The following is a 19,845-nucleotide window of genomic DNA, read 5'->3' on the forward strand; positions in this document are numbered from 1 at the left end:
AATGCACGGCCTTTGGTACTAGCCCACGAAGACGGTTAGATACCCGGCAGGAAAAAAATACAGAAGTAACAAGAGTGAAAATACAACCATATCAAAAGTATAGATAATAGCACAGTGTGGCTTTCACAGATATGCACAGGGATACAGAAATATTTAGAACGCAGCTATGAGGCGTCCGTTCCTGCTGCAAGCATCAGCGTCATCCCTCGACGTCCTTGTAACCAAGTGAACGAGCAAAGAAAGAGGAAGAAAGAGCCAACGCAGAGCACAAATGAAAGATGGCGATAGCAAAGCGAGTGCGAGGAGGAAAGCTGGGGACGAGGGTATGATGAAAGTGTGAGAATAAAAGCGTAGTGCCGCACACAACAAGCTTTGCTGGGACAATGGCTACAAGACTGCGCCAGAGTAGCGCACATCGTCTCTATGGAAACAAAGCGCTGCAAGAGCAGAGGTCTGTCTGTGGCAGCAGCTGTGAATCACACCCACACATCACGATTAGCGAGGTAGCGAGGCAGTTGGGGGGTGCCACACTTTGCTCCCTTTGCAACGTGCCGCAAGAGACAGATTGTTCGTGCCAGTCAATGTATCACAAAGTGAAAAGATGTATGCAGCTTCGCTCAAATTTCACATTAGGGAGTATCGTAATCATTGGACAATTTTTTTAGTAAGGAAAAGATTTTATTGCTAGAATAGTTGTTCACTGAAGGGTCACCTGTCAATGTATAGCTAATTTGGCAATACATTTTTTTCCCAGATTCTCCTAAGCATTTATGTGAAAACTACCGATTGCTACTTTTTTAGTCGATTGGATTTTAATTTTTTTTTTCATTATTTGTTGATCACCTGGGGCTATGCAAATAATTTATAGCCTAGTCATGTATTTACGTACTGATAAATCCTCTTTTCACACTTTCATATTTTCTTTACACATATTTTACTGTGACTTTCATCTCTACTATATCTTTACTCTTAACCTCTGTCTTTCTCATGGCTGCTGGACATTTAATGTGTCCCCTGAGATGCAAGTTATGTAGTCTGTGGTCCTTCATTTCCTACCTCCTTTTGTTCTTATTGCAACAAATTACTGCTACTAATACCCAACATCTAAAAATTCCATTGCCAACGGCGTTGACAGTAACGATTGTACCAATGATGGAGGGTTTGCACAATAGCTCACACGTTGTGGGCTCAGTATCCAATACTGGGTGAGGACAGATGAAGTTTTCTTTCATAGAAAAACTTCTGCCAGGGAGATGACAATTCTAAACACGATGATTATACCAGTGGCAGGCACAATGAAAGCTATCGGGTAAAAAAAAGCCGTTGCTGTAAAATTTACGAGTGTGCAAGCATAGTCATGTTTGGGTGGGGACAATTCAAGCGTTTGCTTCTGGCAACTCTCTCTTCTGCCAATGAAACATGATCATGATACTGGTGACAGATGCCACGAAAACTTGAGAAAGAACCCTTCACGACCAAATGCAACTAAATTTCACTTTGGCTAATTAGTATACACTATTTTAATCTTGGCAAAGGTGCAGGGCTGGTACTATTTTTCACAATAGCAGCCTTTAAATAACACCTAAGCTGACGCACATGTGGTTAACGAATATGACATAAATCTCAGCATGTTGCCTCGGAGATTTTCCAGTGTGCCGCGGGCAACCACGGGCACTACCTAATCTTGGAGATCATACCCAGGAGCTGTGCCGATTGTCAGTGTTCTGGGTCATGCGTCACTTGCGGCGAGCGGTAAAGGCGGTGTTTCTTTTTTTTCAGTTTCAGCATCAAAAACGCCCACCTTAATGAGCTTTTTGTGATGCATCCACTTGCATTTCAAGCACAAAATTTTGCACGTAGGCTACTGTGTATCTACACTAGCTTAAACTAGGCTTTTTATGTGGTCCAGGATTTCGTTGCAGTTGGCCTTCAACGAGCCATCACTGTAAAAATGTTGAATGTTAAAGGAATCTTGAGTGGAGACAAATAGGGTGTTTGTTTATGGCAACTTTTTCTTCTGCCAACAAAATATGACGATGACACTGGCACGGATGCCACGAAAACTTGAGAAGGTACCCTTTAATGGGCTATCACTATAGAAAGGTTGAGTGTGTCAGCAACATTGCTGTGGACTGTTGCCTTTTTATAAAAGAAACAGATGGCTCCAAATGTGCTTTTTCAATAACTGTTTAATGACATGGCGTTGACTTGCCGTATAGCCGAAGCCTTGAAGCCATTTGTGTCGGGTTCAGAAATCCAACTGTGTGAGTGCTCTCTATACAGTCACAACTCAGGAGCTTCCTATAATGGTCGCAGAAATCAAAAACACTTTCTGAACCTCGGGCATAGACGATACTAAAAGCTATTATTTTGTACAAGTGGGAATAAATATGCTCATAAATATTGCTAAAGTGAATATAAATAAGGTAAACAATTACCAGACTTACAAGCATAGAAGAACTTGAGGTGCTGTATTTGCATTAAACAAGTGGAAAGAAATTATGTATTGCTCTTCACCACCATTTTTCAGGAACTGGACATGAATTGCTCCATTTCTGGTTTTGTCCTCAAGTTTTTCCTGCAGAACAGAGCACTGGTCTTGAAAACATCTCGAGCTGCGTACCTGACCGGCAAAGCTTGTTGAAAATTATGGGATGAATGTCCCAAAAGTGCTCAGTCTGCTATCAGGGACGCCACGGTAGAGGGCTTTGGATTAATTTTGATCACCTAAGTAAAACGTTCACTTTAGCCATAGTATTACTACTACTGCGCAGTAGTTGCTGCTGTAGTAGCAGTGCTGCTAGCTACCATTGCTAGTAGTAGTGCTACTACGGCGCACGTGAACTTTCTCCTTTTGCCTTTGCCTTCTTTCTTTCAATTCCTAACCCCTCTTACTTGCACAGGGTAGCCAACCAGACCTCTGTCTGGCTGGCCTTACTGCCTTTTCTTGTTTTCTCTGTTTCTCTCAACCAAAGCATGGCGCCAAGCATTTTTGCATTTCGCCTCCATCAGAATGTGGCTGCCGTGGCCATGGATTGAAGCAACCTCGTGCATGGCATTGCAGAGCTCGTGTGTGACCTGAACAGCCCACGTGACCAGTTACTTGAGCTTTCCTCACGCTTGTGTTGTGGCAGTCTTTGAGGGTCACTGGGTGCAGTCACACCGACTCCCTTTTGTTTCCTGAGACCAAGAACTTCATGATTCACTTTACAAATGTTGTAATTTGGGTGCACTGAAGTTTAAGACGCAAGAAATTTTACTGAGCCCTTTTTTTTTCTTTTTTCCACTACTAAGTGGCCTGACGTTTCACATGGGTATGTGATCATAGCAGTAGTGTTAATGAACACAAAGCGAACTTGTGGCTCTGTTCACTCAAACCCATGCACCTATTCTGCCTTTGTTAAGGAAGACAATTAAAAGTCCACCAGACGCTTGGACAGTGGCTGGCCAAGCAGAACACAAAATAGGAGCCCTCGGTACCTGCCATTTTGTAGCCAGGCTAACCACACTCTTGCTTGAGAAATACTTTTCTTAAAAATCTTACAGAATACTTGATCGACATTAACACTGCTTTCCACGGATGCTAAGTACATCTAATTCAAGTGCACCGGGCTGTGAAATCATAAAAATAATAATCTCCCCCTCTTCAACAGAGCAGAGCTTGTGTTGTGACTACCATGTGTAAGTAGATGCACATAATTCAGCACAGGTATCCGTTGAAGGCCTAAAGCCTTGTGGTCTCTTGCACATCTTTGATAATGTTGTTGACGACATCTCGAGTGCTTGCTTGGCCACCCAGATCTGGTGTATGGATCTGTTGAAAAAACAGAGAATAAACGTGGTGTCCTAAAATAGCAAAACACAATGGCCACAATGCTTTTGATGTTCATCAAAAGCACTGCGCACAATGCAATTTTGTGTAGTTTTCATATCTGCTTTGAAGAGATCATCCAGTGATACCATGACCATTTCAAGATTTAAAATGCACCACATTTTTCTATATTAGAAACAACTGACGAGTACCTTTTTAGACACCAGCAAACTTTTAAGAAAGGTATGTTGTTTTTTCTTGTTTACGGAACTTGACACCATGTGCCTTGGATGATATAATGAGATGTGTTAGCATGCTCATTTTTATTTGTATGCTTGTTTTCATCTTTTCTTTATTAGTACAGCCGACGGCTATCAGATTAAATCTTAGCAGCATGCACAGCATGAAACTGACATACGAGAGGTGGTGAACACAAAAGTATAAAACAAATGCACGTAAAACGCAGAAGAGGGATGAATCTGGTAGTACACAATAAGTTAGATGACCTATGGGTACCATGATGAAAGAATAAAGACCAAGATATTGAATGGGTGAAAGCATTACCAAAGCAATTATGACAGCAGGGAGAAACATGTGCTGGTGAACCTTTGTAAGGAAACAAGAATATCTGATGTGCAAGTTAATGAAGTTGCACAATTCTTGGCAAAGGTGAATTAGACTCTATACAGCAGGCATAAAAAAGCATGCATGAAAATGCAGGCCTGACCTGCACAAACGATGCAAAAATGTGAGAGCAAAACCAGCTCAAAGCATGAAACGGGGGGAATGGAAAGGCATCCGTGACCTCGTGCATCACATGGAAATTGCAATATATGAATGAGATGTTTTGATTCGGAGTGTTCAAATAATGCTTTCATGGCATACTGCTTTAGTCGCTCTAGGTCATCCGAGAAGAACCATTCATGCTTCATTCATACAAATTGACTTCTCCTAGTTGAAATAAACACAGTCGCTATTATACCTTGGGCCTTTTCCATTGGCTGTCCACTGATCTCGCTGTCATCGTGCTATAGTACAGCTTATTCATGGACGTAAAGATATTGTTGGACATAAATATATTGCACTATGGACTGAACCATCATCTACCAAGAAAGCTACTGGAGCGCTGCCAAACTTTTTAAAGATGACTGGCCTTTGCAACAGCCCTTGAATACACAGTGAACATTGTTCCTCCTTTCCTTTTTGTTGCAGGCTGCAGTGTTAGCGGCTCGGAATTGTGCTATGCACACTATACAAGCTCTTTCTACTTTCATTTTTTCCACACCAATTGATATTATATAATTAGGCATGCTGGCAATATAAGCCTTTTTCTTGCTAGTTGATGCCTTGGTTTTCAATTGCAATGCTGCCCGACTGCTTGCTATCATAACACTTTTCATCCTGCTTTTCCCTCCCACTGTGTAGGGTAGCAAACCAGCTGGAACCTGGTTACCCTCTCTGCATTTCCTTCTTCTCTCTCTCTCTCTCTTTGAGCATGCCTTGTTGGCCACCGCAGCTGTGGACTGCAGCACAAACACCCGCCCAACAATGCCAAGTATACTTAGCTGCTAATCCCATGAACTGCTACCCAGTACAAAGAAGACTACTACATCTCAATGTAGAGGCACAACGTCAACATCACACAGGAAAGCACACGCATAATTGCATAGAGTAATTCTGGGTTGCTTGCATTAAGCCACAAGGAGGTTGCATGCACATCGCTCGTGGTTCCATAAACGCATGTCTTGAACCATACACCAGCTTGATTAACTTTTCCAAGTGCTTGACATACCTTGTCAACATTCAGAGTTTTATCGATTGCATGTCTTATCACAGTTGCATGGTCCTTCAATCTGAAAAAAATAAAATGTTATGATCAATTAAAGAAAGGAAAGAAAAATAGGACTAACATTTTAGCAATGCTCTTGCTTGCAACTAAGTTTAGACATTTATTTCGCAGCATCACCGTGAGCAGACATTTTAAAGTTGGCTGGTACTTCTCTCGTGCACCTGTGGATACCACTGAAGAAGCTGCCCTAAAGGCAGGCACATTCTGAAATTTCTGGATGGCACCATTCGTCTTGTACAATTGCGATTGTGCTCAGTTCTAGAGCAGGCTTACCCCAAATGATCCAGCAGGTCGACACTTGCGTTCATCATGGCTAAAGGGTTGGCAATGTTCTTGCCAGCAATTGACTTTCCGGTGTTGCGTGTCCCCTGAATCAGATCAGAGCCCTGCTTTTAGCAATTTTTCACCACACAATGTTCAAGGCAGGTTCACCCTCACGCATGTTCTGCGCAACAACACTTGTTGGTGTATGGTTCATTTGAAAAGGCTCCCTGAGGTTTCAAGTTCCACTGACAGACATTAGCGCACTTGCAATAGCCAGCATGCTTCACTCAGCATTGGGAAGGGTATGACAGCCTAGGAGTGCAACTACAGAAGCGTTGTAAAACACTGTAAAATGTTTGAAAGTTTCAATGTCTCCCCTTAGTTCATAAACACGGTTTCCATGCTTCCAACCTTCGATAATGTTTTAGGTGCAGGAACAAAGTCACCTGTTTCAAAGGCAGCACAACCATTTTGGGCTACTTGTAGCTCAAGAGTTTGGAAAAGTTCCAGCCAGAAAAGGCAGTCCTTGATACAGGTAACAGCTGTCACGTGGTTCATAGGTTTTTCACAGGTTCTTCTATGGCATCCCACCTTCAGGTGGCCATTCGTGCCCTCACTTTGTTGAGTGCCCATGAGTCAAAAGATTTCTAGAGCCCCAGCTATCGTAGCTATCATGAGCTATCGTCATTTAGTATGCACATCAAGGACTTGCCTGGCGTAAATCAGTACGGTCAAAGACACCATAACAAACACCACGTAACGAGGCAGCCATCACACCACTCATACGTGTCCAACTTCTGGCACATTTTTCTAATGCACGTCGAGCATGATGATAGCTGTTGTAATAAAACCACACATAGCATGAGCACATGGAGGAGGCAGCTGCATGTCACCATTACTCATTTATTCTCCTCTTACCACGTCTCCCGCCATTCGCACCTTGGTCATCTTATTCAGCCCTTGTAACTTGCTTAAACTGATCTTGTGACACTGGTGAAATCAAAAGCAAGAAGAATCAAAGGAACCAAGGGACTTGATATTTTAGTAACAACCAGACGATGCTAGGAGACAAGGAAGCACTGGGGAAATTAATTCTTTTTAATGCGAAAGCATTATAGGCATACCTCGCACACTTTTTAGCTATCTGTCTGAGGAAAAAATGCGGGGCAATCCTAAAGCCAGTGCAATTTAACACAGCGTTTCAAAGCGCTAGCTATCACAAGGGAAGAATGCAGAGATGCGTCAGATGTTTCAAAGAGTGACTTTGGCACAGGAGAACCGTGTGCGTGATGGTGGCCTAATGGTTAGAGCATTGGGTTGCTGTGTTTTAATATAGAGGTTCAAATCTCCCTATCAGTCACTCATTGATTTATAGCATTTTAGGCTCATTTCATCCGCTTTGGAGGTATCTAACAGAAAACTCCAGGTGGGTTGAGCGTACACGAGCACATCACAGTGTGCACAGAACAAGTTTATTATAAGAGACACAAGGTGTAGAAACATCACTTAGATAAATGAGAGTGTGCAGGGTCACCCATGACATACACACATGAAGTTGTCTGGAAATCAGAATCCAAATATGCTATCATATACTTAGAGAGTTTGGTGCTAAGTTGTCGACTAGTTTTTGAAGTAAGCTTTTGAAATAATTACACGATAGTTAACCTTTACTGACGAATGTTGCCTACAGGCAACATACCAGAAAAATGTTTTTGTATTTCTTGCCTAATTGCGGTATTGAATACAAAGTTTCTGGCTAAATGTATTTTGCCAACACTGAATGACAGGCTGCAAGCATCACTTGTTGGTTTAAAGAAGGAATGCAAGATGAAGTAGATGAAGTTCGGCACGCGACTCCCATTATTTTGAAAGCTCAGTCAGGCAAGACAGACCGATGGCAGGCGTCCGGCTGCAGTAGTGTCACACACGTGATGTAAAGCAAATGAAATGTGCACCTATGGTTCACATACGATGAGAGCTGTCTGTACAAATTCAAAACAATGCGATAGGTAGCTGGAAGCCCACCTTCAGTCTTCTGCCACTATTGCTGAAAAAGTTCCAGCAAATTATTTTTTTCTTTTGTTGATTACGTTTATTATAGATTTGTTTTGCCATTTAGATAGAAAATATTTTGGCGGGGACGGGGGAGGGGGAGAATTTAATGTGCCATCATTACAGGGTTCAGTTTTCAATGGGCTTTATACTCTTAACAAAGGGAAAGAAAAATAAATGGGAAGAAAGGGCAACCTGCTGTCGATGGGAGCTGAAACCACAAGCACCATAAAATGTGTGCAATGATCTACAAATTGAGCGATGCTGGCAACTGTCCCTCTGTCCACTTACTTGGCCAACTGTGTACATGTATTAAACCTAGCCCTGGAAGAGCTAGCCAGTGTCGTTCTAAAACATGGCAGCTGCGGTGTGGAACATCCTTTCAACCGCAGGTATCACGGTTGATGCCTGCGGTTAATGCGTGCCCCGACACATGCTTTCCTTGTTTTTGTCATCTGGTGGTTTCGTGTGGAGGTCAAATTCTTAGATGGGATACCTTAAATAAGAAACATGAAATATGTTTTTTAAGCATGGTTATCTTTGTTAATGGCTATTCTCAGATGCAGGCAATGCATGTACAATTGTAGACATGTGGCCCAAAGATAACAAAGTACATGTATAAGAGCAGGTGACTAGACATACTTCAAGCTGAATTCAATGTAACACCACTGTGTCTACTGTAACTTCTGCTTGGACTCTTTCTACACAGGTTCACACAGTAATAGCAGCATCTCAAACGAAAACCAGTTTTGGTAAAAGCTATCCAAACACTGCAAATGACTGTGATAATCATGGGAAGCACTTGCTACTGATTCCTGATTAAAGGCATTAAGGCATTAAAAGCATTAAGCCCTTCATGTGCTGACTCAGTTCAGAGTGCAATGATCTTGAATGACTGCTCAGAAAAGAGTGTGCTGACCGTTTCAAACACAGCATAATCATGGCCATAGTTCCTCCCAGATGTGATGCCTGGTCCACCGACAAGGCCACAGGCGATGTTGGTTAGGATGTTTCCATACAGGTTGGGCAGAAGGAGCACATCAAACTGCGATGGGTTTGACACAAGCTGCAAAGAACAGGCGTCAACAAACAATTTTAGTACAATATGTTCTAAACTTTTACATAGATGCGCGAAAAATGGCTACAGCCCTGCTATACACATCCTTCAGGAAGCTACTAGCTGTGTGTTCCGCAATTGAAGTGCATGGCCAATAATAAATGCTGCAGCACCATCTGGTAGATAGAAATCAAAGCACTTTTGCAGCAACAATAGAATCTTTTATAAGGCCTAGCACTGTTATAATGGTTAGCTGATCTCAATAATAATGACAACGCATCAGTGACACATTGTCCTCGAAGTGCAATGAGGTTAAGCAAGAGCTGATTTGACCATTTATTTCTAGCTGCTCTGACAAAATAAGCAGCAAGGTCAAGTTTTGATTGAAGCAAAGCCACTTAAAGCCCGTAACACTAAAATCAAAAGTCAGTGTGTGCGCAGGACCCACAAAATTCTTCATTGCATTTTGCTCATGTGCACACTGGACATGTTATTTTATAGCTTTTGGAAGAACTTTGCAAGCACTATTTCAAAACGCTATAATGTGAAATTTTGTTAAACTATAAGTTGTCCTGCAGAAATCTACAAGGTGGTGGAAGTTTCAAGTGAAGAAAAGTCGCTGCTGACGGTAGGTAATGTATTGAAATATTGCTACAAAGGGCCACCCATTTCAGCATCCTCAAAAAGCAAATTTCACATTTGAAATCAAATACATCCCAGTTAAGGGGTTTAAACCCCTGATTGCATTTTTCTAAGGCAATCACTCTGCCGTTCGAGCTTGCTAGGAGACTGTTGATGATAACAGTGAATTAACTGAATTAACTGAAGACTGAATTAACTGGCAACTTCATCTGCAAAACTTATTTACACAATTAATTAATTTAACATTTCCACCACATGAATCTTCAACACACACACACACACTCTCTGGTCTTCAAATAGTGAATACCACATGATGTTAAGTGGCAGTATCTACTACAAGCCTTGGCAACGAGATTACACTGACCTGCATGCTGCAGTTGTCAATTATCATGTTGTCGAACTCAATCTCAGGGTAGTCCTTTGAAACCTCTCCGCAGCACTTGAGGAACAGGCCATCAGAGAGTTTCCTGTGAAGACCACGGTCAGTGCATGTGGACGGCTGACGAAAAGTGCATTTTCCTATATTCAAAGTTATGCCATATAACTAATGTAGAGTACATAAGGGACACATGTATAAACGGTTCTTCTGGCTGAACTGCTGACTCATTCATGCTGAGACTTCTCACAGAAGCAGCACTCCACTGTGTACTGTGTTCAATGACTACGCTTGGGTGCACCATTTGTCCGTTTCATTCAGAGCAAATTGGAAGTACAATGCAGGCCAGGAAGTGTAGATTTTGTGAGCAACTAGAATGGTGGAGCCATTTGTCACAGTTCCAAGCAAGACATGATGCACACAGTATTTTGTTGGCTGACAACGTCAGCTGACACTACCATACCTTTCACCGAGATGACACATTGTTTGGTCCTGCATTGCTGCAGACGACATGTAGTTGTGACTTATTCTGGACAAAACAAACTGAGTGCTGCACCCAGATGTAATCTTCAGCAGTATGCATTGTAAAATATACAGGCGACATTTCTCAAAGCGTGGTATGTGCAGAAGTGCACTGGTCCTCAACAGAGTTCAAGAGGGTATACCTTTAATGAGCATTGTCTATTCAAGACTGAGTGAGATGCTTGGTAAGATATTTCCAACGATGCACTATTGCAGAGCCACAATCCTTAAATCAACACTGATAAAACTGAAAACAGATAGGAGTGATGCATGTCAAGCCACACTTTAGACCTTACTGCCTTCCATATAGACTGATATCACCTCACTTCATTTCATGCTTGGGGCATCATTGTACTCACTGGTCACAAACTGTTTCAGACTTACAATACAATTAACAATGTTTGAAAACTGACATGCAGTAGGCTTTTAACTGTTATAGGTTTAAAATGAAATCTTGTTGTTGTTTTTTGTGCATACATTATTTTTTAAAAAAGCAGACATGCCTGTGAGCAAGTCAAAGGGTAGTGAAGTTTGAGATGCACTGCACTACAGTAAGCACACTGGTATGACCACCCTGTGGGCACTTCGTCATAATTTATGTCATGCATGACGCACCAAATATGATACATATTGTACATATACATTGCGGCACTTTGCATTTGTTGCCTGCGTTTTGCTCTTGTAACACAGCCAGAGTGGCAACAGTTTTGTGAATGCTATGTACGCACTATAAACAACACTTCTCTATGCATACAATCAATTTCATATCACCACAAGGCAACATTATGATGAAATTTACTGACATAGCTGCACCTTCTGAAATAATTTAACACTATGCCATCTGTATGCTCCTTTGCAGTAACATTCGATTGCCATGTAGAACCTGGCCCAGATACAGTCAAGAACATAGGTAAATCTCAGTGCAGCATGAACATGTTGCATGCAATACCAATATGTATTGCATGCAGTTCGGGAACATGCTACCAACAAGGCTAAGAATACCGCCACACAAAACAGCTCACATGATGTTGGCCTTGTGAACAGCTGTTATCTTCTTTCTGCCATTTTGTCGTGCAAACTCAAAAGCATAGCGTGCAATCTCCTCTGATTTGTTCCTTGTTATCAGCTTCAGGCTTTCCACTACACCTGGAACGCTCTAATATACATGGAAAAGGACATGGGAAAAAGAACAGGTGGTGACACTTCAGTGGTTCTGTACCATTGCATCTGGTCCAGTTCATCAGTTTAAAATGTGATACAATGCATGGCGTTGCAAATGCGATAGAATGCATTATACGATGTAACGCATAGTGTGATACTGTGCACATAGCATGACATTGTCTATTGGTTACAGGTAAAAACTAACAAAAATCTAGCCCCAACTAGGTTCCCCTTCTTGTTCTCACTCATAATGCATGAAATGTCATACAGTTTATATTAACCCTTTAAGGCACTGTTTACTGATTTGTGTGCGCCAAGATTGTGCACAAAAATAGCATTGATGAAATTAATTATATTTAAAATGTCTTACATACATCCTGAAACACTTCCAATTGTAATTTTGCTGTAAGTTTGAATAAAATGCGCAAAACGTTTTAGTAAAATGGGTGGGATGACAGACAGTTGGGTATTTTCTTTAGCTCAGTGTGAGTACGCGTTGCTGTATGCAGTCAGTTCACTTCCTTCATTGTTTTTCGCAATGCATTGCACCAGGCATGATTTTCAAGTGGCTGGATAGCTGCTTTCCAATTCCACTGGACATGAAATAGTAGATGTGATATCGGATGTTCCTGTAGTGAGTTTTCACATGGAGGCCACATTCTGTAAACTTGACAAAACTCAAGAAAGCATTGAAAATTTGTATTCTGTTCTGCAGCAGTATGCTTTTTATGATTCTGAAGACATAAGGAATGCGGTGAAATTAAGCTTTAAATCAACAGAATAAACTGCTACCCGAAAGCATTATATTGCAGCTTTATCTATCAGGGCACTTACAATCATGTGGGCCTTGTTGCTTCTGAGCCTTGCTTCTGTGTTCACAAAGTGGTCAAGACATATGACTTTTCCTTGGCTTTCATGAGTGTACTTAGGACAACACTGCCACTTGGCTAAGCAGAGATTCCTATATAAAAAGCTGCTTGATAGATGCATTTTCACTTGTGATGTACAACTATCAATAGTACTATCGATACTGTTGACAGTTTAATCGTTATCAAAGATAGTACTATCAAGTGCACTCTCAATAGCAATATTTATAGTGCACTACCAATAATGCAATATCATGCGACATACCACACGTCAACATTGCAACATAGCTTGCAAAAGATCAAGCGCCAACAGAGACAGCACACTAAGAAAGAACAGAGACAGGAAGCGCCTTGACCTGTGTTTGGTCTTTCTTAGTGTGCTTTCTCTGTTGGCGCTTCATCTTCTGAAAGCTATGAACCAATTAGCGCCACAACGTGTTCGATTGCAACATAAACTTGGTAACATTTTCCCGTTCCCAAGTGCATGAACCTAGTGTTACTGATGGTCAGTTATTACAAAATTTCTGGTTATATAACTAGCCAGGAAATGCAAAACTACTGATCGCACTGTCAATAGCGAACTTTCTCAATACTATTCGTAGTAGTCAATAGTTCTTGTTACACTATCGATAGTTTCATAGCAAAACTGCAATGCTATCAGCAGTGCATGCTGTCGATAACTATCAATAGTCTTTCTTACACTAATAATAGTCAGTTTATCAATTGTTTTGTATCACTAATTTCTACACTGCTGTCGTGAGTAGATTATGAATGTGCCTTGGTACAAAATTCTGACTCACGAATTGCCAAGAAGGGTTAGTGAGGCACAATGGCCATTTCAGCTGGGTGCCAGTGCTGCCCTCCTTATTTAGGAGCCGGAAGTGCAGTGTTCGGTGGATGAATCCACAACAATACAGGGGTCAATTACTATACTACATGCAGGGGTCTATTAGGCTCTCTATTGCAGTAAAACTTCAACATAACACAGATATAACGAATTATTGAATGTAATGAAGCAATTATAAAATTTTCCCCACCAATATCAGCATATATCAAAACATATGCTTATAACAAATATTGGATAAAATGAAAGCATTCTTGTGTCATATGCAACACTGTTAAAGCAAGGCTCCACTGTACTGCTTCTGAGCGGCAGAAAAATAGCACGATTCACATAATGTGGCAGAAAGGCAGTTTCCACATTTATTCCATGGAGTCTACTGTGTTTAGCTCAAAAGCCTGCAATTTTTCTTTCTTTGTATCACAGCCAACATGGCGGGGCAGCACTAAAGTAAGTGGCTAGCTGTTTAATAAAATGTATGATGAACTTGACAGTCTTGCACCTGATCACCATTATTATGCCAGGTACAGTCGCATGCAATATGACTTACAACACCCTTGTTCATGGTCTAAGGGGCTCCAGGGCTGCGCGGTGTCTCTGACATGTGAAATAGCGGTTTAATAAATACCACTAATTGAAGCTGTGTTTAGGTCTGGAACTTACTCTGAGTCTGCGCAGCCGTACAGGCTTGGAGGCCCTTCGAGCACGGGCACCGGTGTTGCAGGTCATATTGCACGTGACTGTACATTCTAATGGTGACAGTGGATTCTAGAGTATGTCTAGCATGTCTGTTTCTAACAAATTTTCAGTTGAGTCAGTGGCTACCCCATCTGCAAATTTATGGTCTTTGTACCCTCCTACATGCTCCACTGACAAAGCCAATGCACTCAAAGTAGTCACAAGTCTACCGAGGCAAAGATGTTGCAGAGAACTGACCTCATGCTCGGCACAGCTGTATTCTCCCTCTGTGTTTTGGCGTATCAGCACGATGTCGATGTTGTTGTGGCGAGTCGGAACGCCGGGCTGGCTCTTGCAGTGAATCACATTGACAAAAAGCTTCAGCCGTAGGCGCAACTCTACATTGCGGGACTTGGAGGTGGGCGAGTTGTGCCTTGTCTCGATGTTGCCTTCCAAGAGAAACAATGTGTTCACTTTCCACAGCCTCCCAAAACATGCTGCCATAGCGCCAAACATGAAAGAATACAACTAAAGACAAAATGCTACAGTTATTTTGAATATTCTACAAACAAGACGAAGCCATAACACGAGAAATGTGAGAGAAGTGTTCTCGATTGCAACGAATGCTAGAGGCAAAGACAGGGCTTCAGAACTGCAATACATGCATTGTTCTGCTTTTTGCCAGTGACCAGTTGCACTGGATAATCACTGTTATCAAGTTTTGGCTCGGCGGAAGACGTGCCTGCTGTATACAAAATTTCCTGATCATTACTGCCAATTCTATGACAAAAGAGATATGTCTAATCAGACTGCACACGCAACGTAAATTATGTTATACATTATATAATTTACACAGGTACCAACAATTATGCTATAATGTAAGGTGATACATGCAAAATAACAGATGAACTTGACCCGTGAAATTAAAGTCGATGATTGCTGAGTGTGCCTGTTGCTGCCATTTTCACTAGAGTGGTACATTGCTTTCTGGGCACAAGTTCACCCAATAAAGAAAGTCTAACGCACAGAGATCAGATCAATATATGTAGAGGACAACATAGAAACGGACCTTCTCGAGGAGCTATGGCTAAGCACTCTGACTAGCTCGGAACTACACGACCAACTATGGGCAATCCAGCAGGCCTGGGCAGTGGTGGAAAGGCTATGCCTCACCGCACATAATGCCCGGGTGGCCTGAGCCCCAGCTGGCAACCTTGCAGGTCCTCATGGCTCATTAAAGTTTTTTTGGTCCGTCTGTCTGGTCTTTCATTCACAGTTCTGTTGGTGATTCTGATTTTTCATCACTACTGCACTATGACAATATGCTCTACACTTTTTCAGCTACTCTAGCCTCAAGAATTATTTGTTTGTAACAAGTAGCTTACATAGATATCTCCCTACTAATAAGCAAATACTTATGTGAAGAGCTCTCAACACATATGCCTTGCAACTCACATTTATACGGGACACCCACGTTTATAATCCAGTGAAATTAACATTAACAGGTCCTGCTTGTAGGTATTGTGCACTAAAAGAATCATAGCATGGATACGGGGGCCAATCAGAGATGGTGCAACACAGACACAATGTGTTGTGTTATAAGATAAGGCAAATGTGTTGTGTTGAGACAAAGACAAACATCTAAAAACCTTTCAGGGCAACGCCGTTTCTTTTGATGGCCGTGATGGCTTCATCAACATTCTCCAGATCGTCCTGGGTAGAGTCAAGATGAACCTCTTCAAAATCCACAGGCACACCACCATATCTGAAAGAAGTAGAGCACAAGTGGTACCATTGCTATACTATATCCATGAACCCCACAATGCTGCCTTAGAACTGATACAGAAAACTACACAGGTCTCGTGTTCATATGTCCGTGCACATCCGGACTGTGTACACAACCGTCGGCTAAACTTCTTCGACCAATAAAATGCTTTGATTTTGCATTTGTCCTTGGAGTCAAGTGCTAAAGTGCTATGAGATTATATCTCATCAAAGTTTCACAAAAGTTACCTTGCATGAAGTAAAGGTAACAGTTTGCTGCTGCCCTGGCTATCTGGCTATCACCTTTTTCACTATATTACTAGCTGGTGCCCTATGGCTAGTTGTCAGACACAGACATTCTGGTGTGTATAAGCTGTCGTGCAGCCATGCTATGCCTGTGGAAACAGTCAGCTTAAAATGCTGTGTTCCAATTTGGCAGTTATACCATGGTATTTGTTTTTATCACCTACTTATGTGTGTCCTTACAATCTTGTGTATCACAAGGTGTTCTTACAGGACGGGGGTCATGTGAATCTGGCCCTGAATTTCCAAGCACATGAGCATTTATCAAAGCATTTCTTACATGCAGGCTCATGAAGCTAGGAGGAACGTATGTAATGCAAGTAACTGCTAAAAGCAAGTGCCACATGATAACTGACAAATCATAATGCTGTATTTTATATTTATTCTTACCGTGGACATAGCATGACCTCATAATAAGTAAAGTATGCAGCACTGTCTGCATGGAATGACTAGCCACAGGGAATGGCAGCACACAGACTTTAGCACACATTTACCACACACATACACATTCGTAGCAGTAGGCCTGTGTTTTTCATGCACGAAATTTGACATGGTGAAATGGCCAAACTACAATGAAAGCCCACCAAAGCAACAACTCAGCAGCACCGCTGGCAGCAACAGCTGTCCCCCAACTTGGATTTTGCAGTTTCTTGTTTGCCTGTCTTGTAGCTATGACTTGTCACCATGATCACCTTGTTGCTATGCTAACCTAGCTTATGCAAATCTGAAACACAGGTGGGGAAACAGTTCTGCTATTGACTGCGGGCACTGACAGTTTGCCTCAGTGGCTGTTTGTGATCTTTTTTCCAAACTAGCTTACATGTATGTGATACAGTCAGTGCTGCCTTATAGTTTGCTGTAACATAGTGAAATTATTTACAGCATTGATGTGTGCACTGCTGTTGAAATCATAGTTTTTTATAAAAATGACTAGAGCAAACTTTGCACTGGTGTAGTTTTCTAAAAAAGAATAAAAAAATATGAGAGGGAACTCGAATGCTATGGTGTCTATGGGAGGTGCAAACATAATGGTTCAGCCAGCAAAGGAATGATGGGCAGTGCATATATTCGCCTGAATATTGTCCTTCTGGCTCCAAATGGCTTTGCGACTTCACAAATTAATCATTATCAACAAAATATTGCATTGTGAATGCAACAATTTGCGATGATCGTTGCGAATTGTTGACAGTGTAGTGCTAGGTCAACATAATGTAATGGTATCTATTCCAATTACTTTCCCTTTCACACTTCATTGGTAGTCTGAACAGTGCTCTGCCTATGCAATCACAAGGATCAGCTGGTCATGAGTGGTGGGTGATAAGGTAGCAAAAGAATTGAGCAAAAGGAATCAGTAGATTATGCCAGCCCTATATTCAGAATGGCTAGGGTTGAGGCTAGTATGGTTGTACAGGTTGAAGTTAAACATGCTAGTGGGTCACAAGAATGAACACTGAAAGGAAATGTTGTTCAATCTTGTCCAGGAGCAGTGCGAGCCCGTTTATTGTTTGTTCTTGTGACTTTCACTTCAATGTACTTTCTGGATTTTTACTTGGTTGACACACCATGTGCACTGCCTGGCTTCAATTCTGCAAGTGTGAGTCATGTGCTTTAAAGTAAATAAATAAAGTCCCCATAATTATCTATATTGAATCGATTAACAAGTTTGCCAATGAATATTACAGAATTTCTGATGTCCACAGGCATAATCATGTTTTGCAGAAAAGTAACCTAGCTATTTATCACCCTGCGCTGTTTTTAAGAATTGGTGTTTGACGAATCATTGGGTGTGTCTATGGAGGCCCAGGAAGATGGTGGCAATATGATGAAAGCAATCTACCTGAAAACTTCACGAACGTGCTTCATCAGTTCAGGGCCGATTCCATCACCAGGTAGCACTGTTACCATAAAGCGACCTCCATATTTTGCCTTTGCTGTCACGTGTGGAGGCTGTGCCTGCCCTGAAAAGTACTGAAGACAAATAAAAATAATACCATTTTCAATTTTACGAAGCAAAACGCCTTCAGTCAAGAAAAATTCACACACACAGGCACATTTATTGTTGTAGTAATATGTGATAGCAATGTACTGCAAGCAAAATTTTGCATAGCTTTTATTGTGGTCAGGACCCCAAGCTTGATTCCATGACGTACTAATTTCCTGAAAGATTTGCTCATTTTAATTCGTTTTGCTGTCATTGTTATAAAAGTTTAATTCCTACATGTAAAACAGCTTTTAATTACGATGGAAGCGGAATGCAAAAACGCTCGTGTTCCGTGCATTAATATATTGGGTGCACATTAAAGAACCCCAGGCGGTAAAAATTGATCCGGAGCACCCCACTACGGCGTAATGAAGTCGTTTTGGCACGATAAAAGCCCAGAATATAATATAAATATTTTAAGCCTTTATTTTCATGCCAATTTTCTGCAGAGTGACGGAACTCCGCAGGATAACGTTTCAAGTTCGGCACTTGACTGAGCGTGCCAGAGTTCGTAAAAACCTAATGTGATATCACACAGGCTTTTCATTAGGCGTGTATATAGACAGAACGATGGCGATGCTTCGGCGACGGGAGCCCGCAACACGCGTCACGGGCGCTCTTATAATGCGAAAGTTTTTCTTTTTTTACTTCGCAATAAGGGCAATCACTAATTTGATAACTTCAGCTTTGCGTACTTTTGCTCGAACTATGCGCACAACCCAAACACACCACGATCGAGCGCTGGCGATCGGGCAAGGCGTCTGCTTCGCAGATAAGGGATGCATGCGCTGATAAGAGATCATAGGGCAACTACACCTCCGCGCGGGACAAGGAAGATGCGCTCCAAATGATAAGACCCGACACGGTCGTTTATTTAGAAAATTAAGGGTGTTTGCTCCTCAAATTTCCGCCTGACCTTAGAATCGTCCTGCGCTGCTGCACATGCGCACTTTGCATATCCGGAGTCCGGCACGGAGGCACGGACGGATTACCTTTCGCGGCGTGCTGGTTGTTCCTGCGGGAAGCAGTTTACGAGGCACAGATCGAGACACGTTAGTTAGCAAACGCACTGAATTTGCCATTATTACGAGTTCTTGCAATGCGCAGTCCCCACCCGGATATGGAAACCCAAACTACAAACTGCTGCGATGCGCTGGACCGCTGGAGAACCGCTAGTGTGCGAGCTGATGATGATGCTTGTAATGTGGCGGTGCTGTGTGCAACGCCACCGTGGTGGAAAGTGTCAGTTGTCAGACATTGACGCGATACAAATTACATCAGTCTGCTTTGTTTTGCAGGTGCGGGTAATCAAACTTCGAATAAATTTTTTTCTGTCGACACGTACATTGGAAACCTCTCGCAAAGCGGGCTTTTATCGAAAATCCATGCGCTTAGTCATTTACCCATTTTCCCTTTATATATTTTTCTTTTGTTGTTGTTGATGACATTGTTGTTAGCACACAGCACTCGTAATCGTTATTTGTATTGAGGACAACAGCGACGATGAGACCAGCAACACCAACAGCAACAAGAAAAGAAATTTTCAGTCGTCTTGTCCATTTTTCGAACTCCATGCACTGTAACCTTATACAATAATGCGCAATATTAATGAAGGCAACTTATAATTTTCTTGCATAGACCGAGAAAATCTTTAAAAAATGTTTCGTTGGTACTTTTT

At 41.8% G+C, this 19,845-nt stretch overlaps 1 protein-coding gene across 1 annotated transcript; it reads right to left on the reverse strand.

The window, feature by feature from the left end:
- Window positions 1-2,171: 2,171 nt before the first annotated feature.
- Window positions 2,172-19,343, reverse strand: LOC142585091 (isocitrate dehydrogenase [NAD] subunit gamma, mitochondrial-like). Its single transcript, XM_075695600.1, has 10 exons — window positions 19,160-19,343; window positions 18,024-18,154; window positions 15,769-15,884; window positions 14,378-14,568; window positions 11,596-11,729; window positions 10,040-10,142; window positions 8,896-9,042; window positions 5,934-6,028; window positions 5,604-5,664; window positions 2,172-3,814 (listed from the first exon to the last, which is right to left on the reverse strand). Exons 1-10 carry the CDS (start codon window positions 19,247-19,249, stop codon window positions 3,725-3,727), a joined length of 1,158 nt encoding a protein of 385 aa, XP_075551715.1. The 5' UTR covers window positions 19,250-19,343; the 3' UTR covers window positions 2,172-3,724.
- Window positions 19,344-19,845: the final 502 nt, after the last annotated feature.

Source organism: Dermacentor variabilis, chromosome 6 (genome assembly GCF_050947875.1).
Source record: "Dermacentor variabilis isolate Ectoservices chromosome 6, ASM5094787v1, whole genome shotgun sequence".
Taxonomy (NCBI): domain Eukaryota; kingdom Metazoa; phylum Arthropoda; class Arachnida; order Ixodida; family Ixodidae; genus Dermacentor; species Dermacentor variabilis.

Excerpts from the sequence above, each read along its gene's own strand:
- LOC142585091 (XM_075695600.1), bottom strand. The coding sequence starts at position 19,249 with ATGGCAAATTCAGTGCGTTTGCTAACTAACGTGTCTCGATCTGTGCCT. Across the intron at positions 15,885-18,023 it reads CACGTTCGTGAAGTTTTCAG|ATATGGTGGTGTGCCTGTGG; the intron begins GTAGATTGCTTT and ends TACTTCTTTCAG. Across the intron at positions 5,665-5,933 it reads GACCTGCTGGATCATTTGGG|ATTGAAGGACCATGCAACTG; the intron begins GTAAGCCTGCTC and ends TATTTTTTTCAG.